This window comes from Vombatus ursinus, unplaced genomic scaffold (assembly GCF_900497805.2).
Source record: "Vombatus ursinus unplaced genomic scaffold, bare-nosed wombat genome assembly UNPS02014945.1, whole genome shotgun sequence".
Classification (NCBI taxonomy): Eukaryota; Metazoa; Chordata; class Mammalia; order Diprotodontia; family Vombatidae; genus Vombatus; species Vombatus ursinus.
Window position 1 is genome coordinate 22,603,456 of NW_020954723.1, and position 18,812 is coordinate 22,622,267.

An 18,812-nucleotide genomic window follows, 5' to 3' on the forward strand; every position below is an offset into this window, starting at 1 on the left:
ACACACACACACACACACACACACACACACACACACACACACACACAAAGAGAGATTATAACACACACATACATATATGGAAAAGAAACAGGCAAAAAACTCAGGAAGAAAACATATGTCTGTCTGTACGTATATGTCTATCTATATTCTAATATCTATTATTAATATATATTGTTTCTACATTAAGTTATATATTACACATAATATGCTATATATTATAATATATCATCTATCATATATAGTTGTTTTCATTGATTTGCGAGTGCCTTGAGAGCAGGGGCTATCTTTTGCCTTTCTCTGTATCCTCAGTGCCCAAGGTCTGGCACAAAGTAGGTGCTTAATAAATGCTATTTGACTGACTTTCTCACAAGCAATAGGAGAAGTGTATCCCTTTTTCAGTTATCTCACTTTTTTCCTTCTTCGTCTCTCCGTGTCTTTGCCCTAGGACTGTCTCTGTCAAATGGCTCTGAGGTACTTTCAAACCCATGTCATGGGATCAATCTTCTCCCAGATGACATGTAAATTAGAATTTGAGAGTGTTGTTTCACATTGTTGATGAATGAAGTTCACATGTCATAAACTTCTGAATATGCACATATTATCACAGAAGCATAGCTTTGGAGCTTGAAAGGACCACAAACACTATTTACTGTTGTTCAGTCGTTCAGTTGTGCCCTACTCTTCATGACTCAGTGGACCATGGCTGTCCACGGGATTTTCTTGGCAAAGATACTGGAGTGGTTTGTCATTTTCTTCTCCAGTGGATCACCTTTTCTCAGGCTATCAGAGATTAAGTGACTTGTCCAGGATCACATAGCTGGGAAGTGTCTGAGGCTGTATTTGAACTCAGGTCTTCCTGACTCCAGGCCCAATGCTCTATGCACTGAGTCACCAGCTGCTTCTAGACTACTTAGTATAACTCATTAATTTTATAGTTAATGAAACTGAGGTTCAGATTGATAAATTGACTAGACTAGTCACAAGTAGTAAGTGGTGGGATGGAAAATTGAACCAAGGCAAATTTTTTTTTTTTTTGGCTAGGCAATGGGGGTAAGTGACTTGCCCAGGGTCATGCAGCTAGTAAGTGTTATGTGTCTGAGGCCATATTTGAACTCAGGTCCTCCTGAATCCAGGGCCTGTGCTCTATCTACTGCACCACCTAGCTGCTCCCTAGAATCAAGGCAATTTGACACTGTCCTCCAGACCCAATTTCCAAATACATCCCTAGACTTGATCTCTTTCCATCCTATTTGTCTCATGTGGGCATTCTGAAATGACAAAATAAAACAAAATCTTACAATACCTTGGATATTGTAAGTGCTATGATTGTAGTCAAAAAAGTATAAAGAACTTCCTCAAAATATAAGATGTGAAAGGCTGTGTAATCATTAACAAAACCATTTATTAATTTAAATTAAATTAAATTACTACTACTATTATTATTACTATTTTTACTACTTACTAAATTTTTACTTTTACTTTAAATTTTTAGTTTTACTATTTTTACTATTTACCAATTTGCCATTACTACTGTTACTAAATTATGTTACTAATCATCAGTGTATGGTACTATTCAAGTTATTACAAAATAACATAATATCTAAATAGTAATTTTATATTAGGCCCCCAGTTAATATCCTTTTGCAGGAAAAAAAGGACTGAGGGTCTCTTGCAGGTGAATGCGAAGAAAGAGCTTTGATTTCATTGTATCTCACCTTTGGTTATAAAAGGCTAAAAATGTTCAAACTGATGCAACGTATCACTGACTACTCATACTTAAAAAAATGAGGCTATGGTTTATAGAATCTATCAGAGAATGTGACAACTTGATCTAAAATGTTAAAACTAAGGGTTGATGGAAAGCATAGACCCCACTCACTACACAATCCATGGCTCAACAGATAAGTGATCCTTACTACAAAGCAGCACCAACCATCTTTTCTCAGGAGAGGAGAAATAATGCCTGACACTTGGTAGTATTTGATAATTTACAAAGTACTTTCACTATGTAACAAGGATAAAGTTATGATGAATTCCCGGTGTATGGTGCAATAGCACTTGCCTGTCTCCATCAGAAACTGTTTCCCCAGTTGTAGATGAGACCCTGAATATAGTATGCTAGGGAGGGAAGGGAGGGAACTGCACTATTTCGGGAAAGAGAAGGCTAAAAATGTTTCTGATGTTTGTTGTATTTCCTCTTCTGTTTTACTTAATTATTTCTCACTGATTCTATAAAGTGTCTCATCTAGGTTTATTAGCAAAGTAATTAATGAATAATTAGATTACAAGATTATAGATAGCTGGAAGGGATATAAGAGACTGCTTTGTCCATCTTCTCATTTTACGTATAAGGAAACTGAGGTCCAGAGCCCAACCTCACACAGGTAGACAGACAGGAATGTGGTGCATATCAGGCTGGGGTTAAAGCTGAGTGAGGTCTTCTGATTGTGGGGCCAGTGCTCATTCCACTAGTCCATACCAGATGATTTCAGAGGTCCTCAATTTTATAATGAGATGGTGGCTCAATCAACTTGGGGTACTCCTATCAGAAAATATTCCTCACAAACATTAATGCAAATCATGATGGCTAGGGTTAACACAGTCTGGTCCATGGACTATATGCCATATGATCCTCACAAGAACCCTATCAGGTAGGTAGGACGGGCATTATTGTCTCCATTTTACAGTTAGAGAAACTAAGGCATTAGAGAGATGAAGTGACTTGCTGCCAATAAATGTTTGACCCAGAACTCAAACCCAGTTTCAACGCCAGGTCCAGCATTCCTAAGTTTTACACTCCTACACAGGTTCAGAAACAACAGTTTAAAATATCCATGGAGTCTCATTCCTTCTGTGGAACAATTCCACGTGTCTTCTGAAATACACCATAAGGAGCTAAAAATTCTGGACACTGGACAGAATATTTAGAAGGTGATTTGCTATTTTACTGATTATTCTACACCTCCCAAATTAACAGGATTCAGATCCTTTGTCTATGCTCCCAGAATTTAATCATCATTCAGCTTGACCTGAACTAACTGTGGCTGAGAGGATTGGGGAGGAGATGAAGAAAGAGAGGAACATACATACATACATACATACATACATACACACACACATATACACACACGTATGTATGTGTATATGCGTGTATATGTATGTGCATGTATATATATATACACGCATGCAAATATACACACACATATATCTACATACATACACACAAACACACACATATGCACACACATTTATGGTGAATAACTTTTTGTTTTCTGTCTACGAGACATGAGATAACTCTCTACCTGAGAGAGAGAGTCTGATAGAATTGGAAAAAACACCCAAACATATTTTTTATATATTTTACAGTTCAGTGAAACACAGTGGTATAATCCTCAATGACAATTATCTTCATTATAGCTAGCATTTATATAGTGCTTTAAGGTTTACAAAGCACTTTACACATATTATTTCATTTGATCCTTACAGGAACCCCATGAGGTAGTACAAGTAGGCATCCTTCTTTGTCCTCTTTTTACAGATGAGGACTGAGGCTCACAGAGGTAAAGAAACTAGCCTGAGGTCACCAGACGTGAGCCCTCTTCACTCAATGATCTCATTAGGTGTTTAATTATCATCTCTATGCTGACAATTCTCAAATTTACCCATTTAGGCCTAATTACTCTGCTGACCTGTAGTCTCATTTCTCCAAACCCCTTTCAGATATCTGGAGCTATATGGTCAGTACATATCTTAAACTCAGCATATCTAAAACTGAATTACATTTCCTCTTAAACCTTCCTTGCTTCTAAACTTCCCCATTACTGTCGAGGGCACCGCCACCTTCCCAGGCTCCCAGGCCTGTCATCCTCAACTCTTCTCTACTTGTCACTCCTCATATCCAATCTGCTGCCAAGGCATGCCAATTCTGCCTTTGTACCATCTCTCAAATGTGCCCCTTCTCTCTGACACTGCCACTATCTGGTGCAGACCCTTGTTTCCTCAGGCTTGGACTATTTGAAATAGCCTCCTGGTGTGTCTGCTTGCATCGAATCTCTCTCTATTCCAATGTACCCTCTATTTAGCCATCAAAGTGATTTTCCTAAAGCTCAGGTCTGACCTTGTCATTCCTATACTCAATGAACTCCAGTGGCTCCCTATCACCTACAGGATCACATACAAAACCCTCTTTTTGGCATTCAATATCTTTCTTAAAATAGTTCCCTGCCCCCTCCCCTGTCTTCTTACACCTTATACCCCTCCTCACCCCCACATACTTTTGATCCAGTGACAATGGCCTCCGTGCTTTTCCACAAACAAGACACTCCATCTCTTGGCTCTTTGAATTTTCTCTGGCTGTCATTCATACTTTGAATGCCCTCCTCATCTCTACCTTTTGGCTTCCCTGGTTTCCTTCAAGTCCAAACTAAAATCCCACCTTCTAAAGGAAGCCTTTCCTAATGCCTCTCAATCCTAGTGCTTTCCCTCTGTTGATTATTTCCTATTTATCCTGTGTATAGCTTGTCTGTACATATGAATTTGTTTGTTGTTTTCCCCATTAGATTGTGAGCTTCTTGACAGCAGGAACTCATTTTGCCTTTCTTTGAATCTCTAGTACTTAGCAGAGTGCGTGGCACATAGTAGGTGCTTAATAAATGCTTCCTGACTGCTTGACTGACAAGTAGGAAATGAAAGAACTGAAATTTGAACCAAGACATTATAATGCTGCTCTCTAGCCCCAATTTCTAAGAACATCCTGACCTGATTTGCTTCCATCTCATCTGTCTAATTTGAGATTTCTGAAGTTAAGTGAGTTGTCCAGGGTCACACAGCTAGTAAATATCTGAGGCAAGATTTAAATCCAGGTCACCCTAACTCTAAGTGCCCTTCCCTCCACTCACATAGCCACCACACTAGTTTAGGCCCTAATTACCTCTTATCTGAACAAGTGTAATTGCCTCCCAATTATCCTCCTTGCCAAGTGACTCTTTACTCCAAACCATCCTCTCCACTCAGCTTCCAAAATGATTTTTCTAAAGAGTAGATCTGACCATTCTCTTCCCCCCTTTCCCTACTCAACAAACTCCAGTGGCCCCCATTTACCTCCGAAGTCAAATATAAAATGCCTGTCTTTCTATAACTGACCCCTTCTTACGTGTTCTAGTCTTCTTATACCCTATTCCATGATCCCTACCTTATTCCATGGGCCCTCCCTCTCTCTCCCTCTCCCCCTCCCCCTCCCTCTCCCTCTCTCTTTCTCTCTCCGTCTCCCTTTCTCTTTCTCTGTTCCTGGACTCCATGCTTTTGCATTAAATGGCTGTCCGCCATATGTGGTGAACATGGCTTCCCCCTTACCTCTGCCTTTTGGCTAGCCCACCTTCCTTCTAGACTCAGCTCAAATCTCCCCTTCTGCAGGAGGCTCTTCCCCCTTCCCCCATTTGCTAGTAACTTCCCCCTCCCCCAATATTAACTTCTATCTTTTCTCTATATGTCTTATACAGACCTAGTTATTTTTATGTTGTCTCTCTCATTAGAATATGAGCTTCTTAGGGTCAGGGGCTGTTTTTTGGCTTTTGTAGCAACCTCAATGCTTAGCACTAAATAAATGCTGGTTTACTAGCCACTATACTCCATTGACTTATTGAATTTTCTGCATGCCAATGTAAGTATGTTCTTATTTCTCCCCTCTCCCCCCCGTTTTTGGAAGCAATTAGTGTTAAGTGACTTGCCCAGGGCCACACAGCTAGTAAGTGAGGTGTGTTCTTATTTCTTTAAGAAACACAGGCTGTTGGAAGCTGATTCAAAGAATGGGAACGATTTCAGAAGGAAGAGGTTTCTTCAAGGGGGAAGAAGAAAAGCTCTTTTCCTAAACCCTCCAAATCCTGTGATTTGATTATTCCTCTTCTCTTTCCAGCCCTCCTTTCTTGTCAAGTTGACTAGTTTCAAGGGACAAGGTAGGCTACATTTAGAATAACAGACCAGATTCAGTCGGAAGAATTAAGATAGCGCAGCAGAATCTTGATCATTCAACCATCACTGTGGCATTTCTGCTCCAAATAATTCTTCTGGGGAACAGGCTCAACAGATTTTTTTTTAAAGGATGAGGTGAAGTTAGTGTTCTGTTGTTCTATTCTGGGTCTTAAATGGGAATAACTGGTAAGTTATTCCTGAAGTTAATTAATGACCTTGACTTTTCCCCATTGATGGAAAAAAGGCTTCACTTTAGGGACTGATGATTTCTCTAATTACCTGGTGCCGGGCTCGGCTCTGGTCCAGCAGCTGCTGGGACTGAAGTTTTTGTTGTTCAAGCTGTTGCAGTGCAAAGTGGAGCTGATAGCTGCCAGCGGTGGGATGGTGCTTGTGCGGTGGCATCACTCCTGCGGACTTGTTATACGTGGAGCTTTCTACTTCCCCTTCCCAGGCAAAGCCACCTGTTTGCATATTCCTGAGAAAAAAAGAGAATATATTTCTTGAAAGGTCATGTCAAGCTAAAATCCTCAAGAAAACACCAGCCTCAGGCACTGCCAAAAGATCTCAAAAATAAACTCCAATGCAGGCAAGTAAACTAATAGAGAAGACTAGAATAGAAGAAATGCCAGACTAGGACAAACCCACAGACCATCTATCCCAGCATTTTGGCTTTGAAGGCACCATAGGCAATTCTGTGGTAGGGCATCATAAGCCCCAAAGTGTTTTATGGCTGAATTAGTCTGAGAAAAGCTGAGCCAGTCTAATTCGCTTTGAGACCAGTATGAACATATCTTGAAATTATTTTCTTGCTGACAACAACTAGACTTGAATCTCAAAACCACTTATGCTTATGGGCCTGATGTGACTATATTACTCAAGTTAAACAGACATGATCCATATGTTTAAAGAGCTTACTTACAAAGATGTAGAAAAATACAAGGGATATGTAAACAACAGAACCAAAATGCTAAGAAGTATGTAAATATTGTAAGTAAAATCCTAATAAAGCAAAATAATAACTGTATATCATAAGGGTAGAAAAAGTGTCACAAAAGTTACATGCTTAGACAGGGAGAAGCCAAGGCAAAACTGATATATACCTACTGGGGCAAGACTGTGAAGTGGAGATAAAAAAAATAAAGGACTTGGCATGTAGATAGCTAAGGGCAAGAACATAGACATGAAGGTGCAGAAAACAGTGGAGATAATAAGGCCTACAGACTGGAGAGGGGTTGGTTATTCCAATGAATGAGACAAAAAACCTGGGAGAAAGGAACAAGTGGTAAAACTAAAGACTAATGATTCCCAAACAAACTAAAGAGGTATTACTTTGAATTCAGAATGAGTCAATAACACAAAGCTTCACTGACTTTCAGAGCTGAAGGGATGTTAAAGAAAATTCAGTTCAACCTCCTTATTTTGCAAATGAGGAAACTGAGGCCCGGATAGTGACATAGCACAACTAATACATACATCTCTAGACTTCTAATTCAGTGGTCTCTCCACTGCATCATGTTGAATTACATCCTTAAAACAATTAAAGTATAGGTCAGGAAATATACAAACTGTGAGTGAGCTTCACAATGGGTCAGAATAACCTAGCCATCAATAGAACATCTGCTCCTACCAGACTTACTGGCTAATATTACTAGATGGAAAAAGAAGAAGGAAGAAGTAGTAGTAGTAGAAGAAGAAGAAGAAGAAGAAGAAGAAGAAGAAGAAGAAGAAGAAGAAGAAGAAGAAGAAGAAGAAGACGAAGACGAAGACGAAGAAGAAGAAGAAGAAGAAGAAAAAGAAGAAAAGGAAGAAAAAGAAGAAGAGGAAGAAAAAGAAGAAAAAACAGCACCTAATATTTATATAGCACTTACTACATACCAGGCACTGTGCTTAAGCATTTTATAATTATTATCTCATTTGAACCTCACAACAGTCCTGGGAAGTAGGTGCTATTATTATCCTCATTTTACTGATGAGGACACTGAGGCAAACAGAGGTGAAGTGATTTGCCCAGGGTCACACAGCTAGTAAGTGTCTGAGGCTGGATTTGAACTCAGGGAAGTATTTGTACCAGGTGCTGGTGGATTTGGTCTTACTTTTTAAAAGTTGCCATATTATATAGTATATGGTATACAGTATACTGGTCAGAACCAACCTCTCTACTAATATTTGCCAAAATAAAGGATCAGAATAAATAGTTGCACAGGACTATGAGGGAAGAGCAGGAAAGAAGAGAAAGAATGGTAAGTGGGGAAATGAACATTAGGAGAGAGGCTTTAAGCAACTACACATCGATGGAACAGACTAGAACATCATAAACTTTTACTGTCAAAGCTGTTTTTCCTCTCATCAGTAAGTAACCCAAGCCCTGCCTCCAAGCTGCAGAAGGAAAAGTTTCCCAAGTAAGTAGAGGCTTTCTGTAAAAAGGCAGGAATTTTTACAGCCTAGAACAGGGTGGGGGCAGGGATAGCTCAGCTGTGAGGCAATGTGATAAATGACAGCAGGGACTTGCTTGCTTTGAAGAGTAGTGTGCCTGACCCAGGCCATGACCATTACATGTGTAAAGGACAAGCCTTTGGAGTTTGCAATAAGCAGGTGGTGCAGTGACAGATATAGAGACAGCCAGGTGTTATAAAAAGACTGAGGCAGTCCTGAAAACTGATCATTCTTTGATACAGGTGCCCATATATATATACACAAACACACACACATTTGTATGTATATACACATACATATATATAAACACCATAGATAATATATACACACGCACATGTACACACACACACATATATTTTTTTCCAACAATCTCTGAATAGGTTCAGTTTCAATTGAAAATCCTAGCTCGTTTTTTGGATTTACTATATTTCCCTAATAATATTATTTATTTCCACTCTACCCAAAATCTTGGTTTCTTCCATCATTCTCCCTAAAACACATTCAGGGCTTCCACTGCTCTCTGTAGGATATACAATGTAGAGGTGGTGAGGTGTGGTGGGAAAGGTACTAGATTTGGAATTAAAAGAAGGGTGCTGGAATCCTGGCTGTGTTCTTGGATAAATTACATAATCTTGTTAAGCTTCAGTTTCCTCATCTGTAGAATGGAGATAACGGCTGTCCAGTCTTATCTCAAATGGTTGGTTTAAGAATTAAGTGAGATAAAATATATGAAAAAACTTTTTGACAGTTGTATTATACAACTGTCTTATAGTTTTATACAAGTATTATACAAGTGCAATGGGATTATTATAAATAATGATACTTTAAAAATATTTGGTTATAATAACATAATGCAATGTAATAGTTTTACACAATTTCCAGGACAGCCTATTTAGAAATCAAAGGAGTTATCTGAAATACCTTCAGACGGCACAGTCCTGCATTAAATGTTACTTTGCTGGTGAAAATATGTGCAGCATTTCTGACTCCGCAATTTTTTTGTCATTCAGTCAATTATTCTGCTCACAGAGTCTATCATTTTACTTATGTTAGACTAGAGTACTTCCTCTATCTCCCCTAGACACAATAAAAGTTTACCACAACCAATTTGAATTTTAGAAGAAGTCTGCTCAGAGGACAAGCAAATTAGGTTGAGCTTAAAGGGGTTAACGTTCCAGAGATCAATATGATATACATATAATTCAGGGCTAGGGATAGGAAAGATGTGTCTTTTGGTGGGCAGTCAGCTTCCCATCCCTGTTCCAGAAACAGAGGCACTAACGACCTCATAGCCTATGAGATTAAAAAAAGATGCTTTCTGGAGAGAGTCTTCAAGAAAGTCTGTCCATCACAGTCGTAGAGATTTTACACTGAATTGCACTGTACTTTTTGCAGACACTGTTGCACAAGTTCAAGGGCAATGACTGTGGAAAATGTATGTACACAGGGGAAGAAAGATACAGAGTAAGATGCAATTCCTCCAAATGCCATGTACCCATCCAGAGACAGAACCAGACAGCACAAAAGAGCAATGTTGTTACAAGTAGCACTATATCAGGCACCCTAGGTCTCCCTCAGTTTCAAATTGCTAACAATAGCAAAGTAGCAACTATATCTCAGAACCTTTTTTTAAAGGCTTCAAGTCTTTATTAAAAAAAAAAAATTGATGCCCTTTGCTTTTACATCACATGCATTTCTGAATAAATCTCTCTTTTCTGCCTTTGTGAGCCTTCTCTTTTAGCAAAGATTAAAGTAAAAAAAAAACCAGTTAACCAAAACCCACCAACCCAAAGACATGTCAGACAGCATATGCAACATTCCACACCTATAGTCCCCCACCTCTCCATAAAAGTTGAGAAGTTATTTTTGTCATCTCTCCTCTAAGGCTAAACTTGGTCATTATTATACAACTTTCAGTATTGCTTTATTGTTCTTTCCATTCACAATGCTATCATTGTCATGTATATTGTTTTCCTGTATTATATTGTAATTGTATATGCAATACTGTAATATTGTATATTGGGTCTGTTTACTTCACTCTGCATTAGTTTATGGGTGGTGGGGGTAGGGTGTGGAGTGTTAATCCCAAACTACACTAAAATTTTTGAGATACTCCATATAAATGTTTTCCTCTCACTGAATCCTTCATAATCATTGTTTCTTACAGTGCAATATTATTACATTACAATCAGGTGTACAGGAAATGGGATATATTACATTAGATGAAAATAATAATACCACCTGAAGTGTGGAATGAACTAGACAAAAGTCTGATATGCACACATATTTTTGTGTATATGTATGAGTGTAGGGTGGGAGGGAGGAAAGGGAAGTACCAGTGAAGAAGTTAAATGGATGCATTCTGAGAATGATTCATTTTTTAAAGCATTAATTAAGCACTTCCTATGTGCAAAGGCATTGTGCTAGGTGCTAGGGATATAAAGACAAAAAATGAAAAAAAAGTCCCTTCTCTCAAGGAGCTGTCAAGGAGAAATATGATCTTGGATTAAATGATTACCTACAACGTAAAAGCAAAAACCTATTTAGAAATCAAAGGAGTTATCTGAAATACCTTCAATACCTGAAATACCAAACATGGTTTGGTTATTTTGAGGTAGTGTTTCTATTCTTAAAAAACTTCTTTTAATTTGTTATTTTTTGTCTTTTATATCCCTAGAATTTTTCCAATAGGTTTCCCCTCTCTATCCTAAAGAGCCATCCCACATAAACAATATTTTAAAGAAAAAACAGAAGAGAAAAAATCAGCAAAACATATCAATATGTTTAAAATAGTCTGAAATATATGAAACGTTCCACACTTGTGTACCTCCCATGTGGTATCTTCTCATATCTCTTCTTTGGGGCCATGCTATTCTTTGTAATTTTTCAGCACTTGTTTTTGATTGTTTTGTGGTTATTTCTATTTACATTGTTGGAGACATTACATATATTGTTTTCTTAGCTCAGTTTACTTCATCCCATATCATATTACGTAAATCTTTCCATATTTCTCAGTATTTATCATATTCATAGTTTCTTACAGCACAGTAATATTTTATTGCATTTATGTATCACAATTGGCTTAGCCATCCCCAAAATATGAGCATCTACTTTGTTTCCAATTCTTTGCTACCACAAAAAGTCTTGCTATAAACAGTTTAGTGTTTACGGGGACTTTTCTTCTTATCAATGACCTCATTGGGGTAAATGCCTAGTAGTAGAATCTTTGGGTCAAAAGGTATGGACATTTTAGTTACTTCATTTGTATAATTCCAAACTGCTTTTTAAAATGACAGTATTGATTCAGAGTTCCAACAATGCACCAGTGTGCTTATCTTTCCATAACTCCTCCAACACTATTTCCATCTTTTGGCATCTTTGCCAATTCTTCAGGGACTGAGGTGAAACCTCAGTGTTTTTATATGCTTTAATTTGCATTTATCTTATATTTGTGATTTGGAACATTCTCTCATACAGTTGTTAATAGCTTACAATTTTTTTGAGAACTGTTTCTTAATATCTTTTGATTACTTATCTTTGGGGAACGATTTTGTGGGAATGATTTTGTTTTTACATATATTTGTTAGCTTCCTATATATCTTGGGTACTGAATCTTTATCAGAGAAATCTGATACAAAGATATTTTTTTCCCACTGAACTACTTCCTGTCTTATCATAGATAGAGAAGAGGCATTACCATGTTTTGCCAGTGTACTGTAAGGACCATGGGATTTTTCCATTTGACTTGCAGCTGAAACCTTCCATATGTGTTGTTTCTTCCATTGGAATGTGAGCCACTTGAGAGTGAGGGTTGTTTTACTTTTCTGTTTGTATCTCCAGCACTTGGCATAGTGCTTTTCACACTTAATACATGATTCATTCCATTCATATAGATTTTATGTAGAAACTTTTCACTTTCATATAATCAAAATAATCTATTTTATCTTTTGTAATTGCCTCTATCCCTTTTTTATTAAAGAATACATTTGATATTCATAGCTATGAAAGGCTTTTGAACTAGTCTTCTAAATTTTTTCATGAATGATATTTAATATTAAGATCACATATACATTTTTAATACATTTAATACAAGCCTAATTTCTTCCAGAATGCTTTCTAGATTTCCCAGAAGTTTTTGTCAAGTAGAGAGGTCTTTCCTACACAATGTATCTTTTTAGGTTTATTGAAAAGTAGTTTATTTTGTGCTGCTGGTGTACTTTTCTATTTTTTTTAGTCAATACCAAATAGTTTTGATGACTGCTGCTCTACAATACAGTTTTAAGTTTACATCCCTACCTTTTTTGTTATTTCCCTGGAAATTCTAGATATTTTGTTTTTCTAAATGAATTTTGTTATTTTATCAAGTTTTATAAAGTATCTATTAGGATTGATTTAGCATTTAAACTGTAAATTAACATAGGCAGTATTATCATGTTTATTATGTTGTCAGGGCCCAGCCAAGAGCACTGAATATTCCTCCAGCGATTTAAGTTGGTCTTTATTTCTTTAAGGAATACTTTGTAACTGAATCTACATAAGCATTGTGTCCCCATATATCATGTATTTTGTATTTGTATGTGAATAGTATTTTCCTATTACTAACCTCTTGGATTTTGTAATTATCATGTAGCAATGTAGTTCATTTTTGTGGTTTTATTTTATAGCTTGCAGCTTTGCTGAAGCTATTATATCACTTAGTATCTTTGCTGATTCCCTCAGGTTTTCTAAAAAAACCGTCATGTCATCAGAAATAAGGTTTGTTTTATATCCTGTTTTCTAATCCTGCTTTTCTTTATGCTTTTATTTCTCTTTTTTGTTTTACTGCTATATCAAATTATCAGTGAGGAGAGTGGGCACCCTTATCCAACTCTTGCATTTTACTGGAAAAGCTTCTTGTGTATTCCCATTGTATATGTTGCTTGCTTTTGGTAGTAAACAGATACTTTTTATCATATTTAAAAAGATTCCTCTATGTCTTTACTGTGTAGGTTTTTTAGTTTAAATGAATATTGTATTTTGTCAAAGAGATTTTCAGCATCTACTGAGGTAATCATATCATTTTGCATGTTTTTGTTTTTAACATGACTACTGTGTTGTTTTTCTAATGTTGAATGGTAATGAAATCTCTGGTAGATATCAAGCTTATTTATCTTCTTAGCTTAAGTGCTATAATCTATTTGACAGAATTTTACTTAAAATTTTTGAATTGATATTCATTAATGATATTGGTCTATGGTTTGCCTCCTTTGCTTTATCCTTCCCTGGTTTAGGCATTCGTATATTATTTGTCTCAAAAAACAGTATTATAGAATACTTATTTTCTCAATTATTAAGAATCATTTGTATAATGTTGGTACTAATTGTTCTTTAAAACAATTAAAACAGATTGTCCTATGAATCCATCAGTAACAGGTGGCTCTTCTTCTTCATCATCCATTGGTAGTTCCTTTATAGTCTGATTTCCATTTGGTTTTTTGCTAATTTGGATATTTTATATTTTTGAATGTATCCTATTTCTTTTGTGTTCTCAGTTGTGCCAAAAGATAACTATGCATAATAGGTTCTAATAATTCTTTTTATTTCTTCTGTTTTTGTTGTGATTTCACCTTGCTCATTTGTAATTTTATTGATTTAATTTTTTGCCCTTGTCTTTTTAATCAGGTTTATCAATTTTGTTAGTTTTTTCAAAAAAAATTTTATTATTGATATCATTTTCGTTTTCAGTTTACCTATTTCTCTCCCAATTTTCAACATCTCTTTGTGCTTATTTTAGGGTTATTTATTGGTTTTCTAATTTTTAAAAATGCACACTTAATTCATTAATCTTCTTCATTTCTCTTTTGTTAATGTATGCTTTTAGGGATAGAATTTTCTTCCTAAGTATTATGTTAAAAGAATCCCCAAAATTGTGGTAGGTTGTTTGATTTTGCAATTTTCTTTTATATAACTATCATTTTTATGATTTGTTCTTTGACCCACCTCTTTTTCACGATTTCATCATTAAATCTCCAATTGAATATGTCTTTTGTTTGTGCTTCCACCTCCCAAACCCATTTGTCAATCCCTTTCCTTTATTTTGGAATTTCATTTAACACTAATTCCTTTTTCTTTATTCCTTTTATCTAGTAATCTAGTTGTCTTTTTTCTCTGTTAGTTCAGTGAAAACCCCTCTTTTATCTCCCCTTTGACTTTTTGTTTGTGGTTTTTCATTTTCATTTTCTGCTTTTTTGGGGGGGGAGAGGCGAGGCAATTGGGATTAAGTGACTTGCCCAAGGTCACCCAGCTAGTAAATGTCAAGAATCTGAGGTTAGATTTGAACTCAGATCCTCCTGACTCCAGGGCGGGTGTTCTATCCACTGCACCACCTAGCTGTCCCTGTGGATAGTTTTCTTGTATTATTTCTTGCACTGTGGTTTTTAGGATTTTTTTCTGGGATACTTATGCTCCTGAAATTGTTTCTATGCATTCTGTCTTTAAGATCAACATATTTTATTTGTATAGAGATCATGTGAACTGTTATATCTTTTTGCTTCTCTTCTTCCTGATTGTCCTTCATTTCTGTGTATCCATATTCCCATTCAGTTGATTTTTTTTTTTTATTTCTTTGTAGACATTTGCCATTGTGGAATCATGTTTTTCTATCTGGCTAATTATTTCTGTGGTACAGACCATAAATTCTTCTTGTATAATTCTTATTGCTCGTTGAATCATTCAGGAACATTCTGCTATGATTCCACGCTCCCTTGGGAATCCATAGAGTCCTTTGTCTCATCAGGTTGATTCATTTTCCTTTGTCTTACAATGTTTATTCAGAGATGTTTGGATTCATTTAGATGTCCTAGAAGCCAATTCCCCTTTTGCTATTAATATCTTCCCTGTCAAATTATCTTCCTGTGTTCATTGTTTTTAACTGAGTATTTTTTTCTTCCTGAGATCATTGGTAATTTGTCTTTTTTCCTTCTATTTCCCTATTGTTCACTTTCTGAATCCCTGATAGACCTCAAAGCTGTCTCATCCTCCTCCTGCTCTGGGAAATTCACTTTTCACCAGCTGCGGTCCCTGCCCTAAGTAACTTCTAGGGGACAGAACTGGCACTAGCTGGAAGCTAGTACTCTTTCCTTCAGGACTGGAGGAACCAAGCATACATGCCTCTGTCTGCCTGCCTCACAGCACAATGTCAACCCAGGCAGAGCATGCTTCCTGTTTCCATCGCCTCTGCCTCCTCAACGGGAAGTAAAGAAGAGTTGAGTTTGCTTTCTTATTGCCACAGAATGGTGGGGTTAGGGTAGCAGCAGGGTGGGTTGGAAAAGATTATAGCAGTAGTAACAAGGAAATTGCTGAGTATATCCCAGAGTACAAGCCCACAGGTCCTACTGGCGACTCAACCAGAGTGGGGGGCTAGTAAGAAAGTGCTAAATAAGCATGTTAGGAATTAGAGACTAGCCTTCTCTATTGTCAATTTATCAAATTGTTACCACCTTAGTGTTCTTAATCTGTGGAGACAGCTTCAATTTATTTTACAGCTTCAGCATAATTATTTTTTTAGGGAGTTTTGAGAGGTCACAAGGATTGGAGAAAATATCTAGTCTGCTATCTTGCTGGTCATGAACAGGAAGGAATTCTTAATCTTTTTGTGCTACGTTCCTCTTTAGCAGTTTGAAGAAGCCTATGGAACCCTTTACAGAATAATGGTTTTAAATGCATAAAATAAAATATGAAGGATTACAAAGGAAACCTATGATACTTAACAGAGTTATCAAATTATATTAAAAAACAAGTTCATGGATCCCAGGTTAAGAATTTGTGCTCTAAGGTAAGACTAAAACCAGACAAATTTTAAAACAAAGCATAATCAAGGTAGCCCAGAAGTCACTAGGAAAGGTAAAACTAGTAAATTATTTTGTGGAAAATCATCAAATTAATAAGAAGATAGAATTTAAGAAATTCAAATAAGGACTCTCTTGAAATATACAGTACCTTTTCTAAAAATAAAGTAGAATAAGTTGAATGGAATTGCACAGAAATCCTGCTTTCATAATGGCAGGTTACCTGGATTTCTATGGGACAGTTCACACTGAAATGTTAATTTTAAAGGGATCTTCAAAATTTATGTCACTAAACCTGTACAGGGGTGGCTAGGTGATGTAGTAGATAGAGTGCCAGGCCTGGAGTCAGGAGGACCTGAATTCAAATTTGCCTCAGACCCTGACTAGCTTTGTGACCCTGGGTAAGTCACTTATCCTCTTTTAGTCAGTTTCCTCACCTGTAAAATGGGGATAATAATAGCATCTACCTTGCAGGGTAGTTGTGAGGAAAAAAACTAGATAAAATTTGTAAAGCACTTTGCAAAATTTAGAAGTCTATATAAATGCTAGCATTTAATTATTATTATTATTATTATTTTCCATTCGAAGACTATGACTTTGGGAGTCAAAGAATGATATAAGAAGTGAGACACTTGCTACACAGATGGTATCAAAAATATAATTTGATTTTCTGAATTATAACTTACGGTACCATAATGAAGTACTCTGATATAAGAAGTATATCTCAGGGAAGTAGTATAGTACAGTGGGTGAAAACAGCGCTAGATTTAGAGATAGAGGAGCTGAGGTCAAAGTTTGGCTTTGCCATTTACTATCTTTGTGACTTGGGCAAGTCTATTCTTGATGATGACATCACTTCCAGACCTAAACAACTACCCTTTAGTCTCTTTCTTAAACCCTGGCATTATCTGACATTCTCAACTGCCTATTGAACATACAGAACTAGATGTACCATAAGGTACCATCTCAAACTCAACACATTCAAAAGAGAAGTCATTATCTTTCCCCGCAAACTCTCCCTTATTCCAAACATCCATATTACTATCTATGGCACCACCATCCTCCCAGATATACAGGTTTGCACCCTCAGTATCATCTTTTACACCTCACATCCCACAACTGACTGATCAGTTGCATATCTTTGTTTCTATCTGCAAAACATCTTTGTTATATGTCTCCTCTTTACTCACACGATGACTCTAATTCAAACCCTTATTACCTCTTGCCTACTATTATAATAACCTAAATTTGTCTCCTAGCCTCATGTCTCTCCCTTTTCTAATCCACACTTCACATAGCTGTCAACATGATTTTTCTAATATAAAGGTCCAACCATGTCATTTTCCACCCCACCCCCAAATCAATAAACTCCAGTGGCTCCATGTTACCTCGAAGATCAAATATAAAGTCATTTATCAGGCATTTAAAACTCTTCACAATCTTTCCAGTCTTCTTACTACCCTCTATATACCCTTCATATTGGCCTACTTGCCGTTTCCAACACAACAGTTCATCCCCCAAATCCATGCCTTTTCACTGGCTGTCTTCTATGCCAGGAATATTTTATCTATTTACTGCTACCTCCTAAAATCCCTGGCTTCTTTCAAAACTGAGTTCAAATACCATTTTCTGCAGAAGGCCTTTGCCAGTCCTCTTAACTAATAGAATTATGCTGTTCCATATGTATCTCATATGCACCTATTTACAAGTTGCAATGTAAGTGTCTTGAAGGCAAGGACTATTTTTCATTTTCTTTATATTCTGAGAGCTTATCACAATTTCTTAGCACATAGTATATCTTCAATAAATGCTTCTTGATGCACTGATTTAACTTCCCTGGGCTTCCATTTTCTCATCTATAAAATGAGGAAGTCAAACTAGATGACCTCCAAGGTTCCTTATAGCTCTAAAGAGATGATGAAGAAGAATATTTCTCAGGAGAATGCCCCAAATTGATTAAGAAGACTTTAAGCTAAAATCTGAAATGAAGGGAGAAAAAATTTCCACTTAAAGTATAGTAGTGTGAGACCAACCAAGATGGTGGAATAAAATAAAATAGTATATCAGATCTCTCCCCCATAATAAAGATCTAGAAAATGTACCATATTGAGTACTGATTGGGAAATTAATGAAAAAAATGACAATGAATCATTTTTCCAGCCCAGACTGACACAGCAAGACTGATGAGAGTGGTCTGCGGACATTGAGAATGGTATCTAGCCAGGAGTGCACGATGAATAGAGCCTTCAATAGTGGGGAATGAAGGAGGGCCTGCCTGAGATTGGGTACCAGGGAAAGAAGAGAGGGACTTGAAGTCACGCAGCAATCATGAACAGGTGCCAGTTGGTAGCTCTTTCACTTATTGTACACTGCTGAGTCACATATCCAGTGTAGACTAAGAAGGGATAGCAGTATAGGGCAAGAAGCATTCGCAGACCCTAATCTGTGTACTGGGAGAGAAGCAAATATAGAAGCAAGCGGCAGTTGTGTGGCTCTGACACCAGGAATGGAGCAGTCTCTTATCCAGCTTAGAGCCTAGTCTGAAGCCTATCGCAGAAGAACAGGAAAGCTAGTTCAGACCAAAGA

At 36.9% G+C, this 18,812-nt stretch overlaps 1 protein-coding gene across 2 annotated transcripts in view; it reads right to left on the reverse strand.

The window, feature by feature from the left end:
- TTLL5 (tubulin tyrosine ligase like 5) overlaps positions 1-18,812 on the reverse strand; it is a 230,980-nt gene that overhangs the window by 13,636 nt on the left and 198,532 nt on the right. For both annotated transcript variants that reach the window (XM_027844934.1, XM_027844933.1), the window contains exon 21: positions 6,247-6,442. In XM_027844934.1, the coding sequence (XP_027700735.1) occupies positions 6,247-6,442 (196 nt within the window). The remainder of the gene's footprint in view (positions 1-6,246; positions 6,443-18,812) is intronic.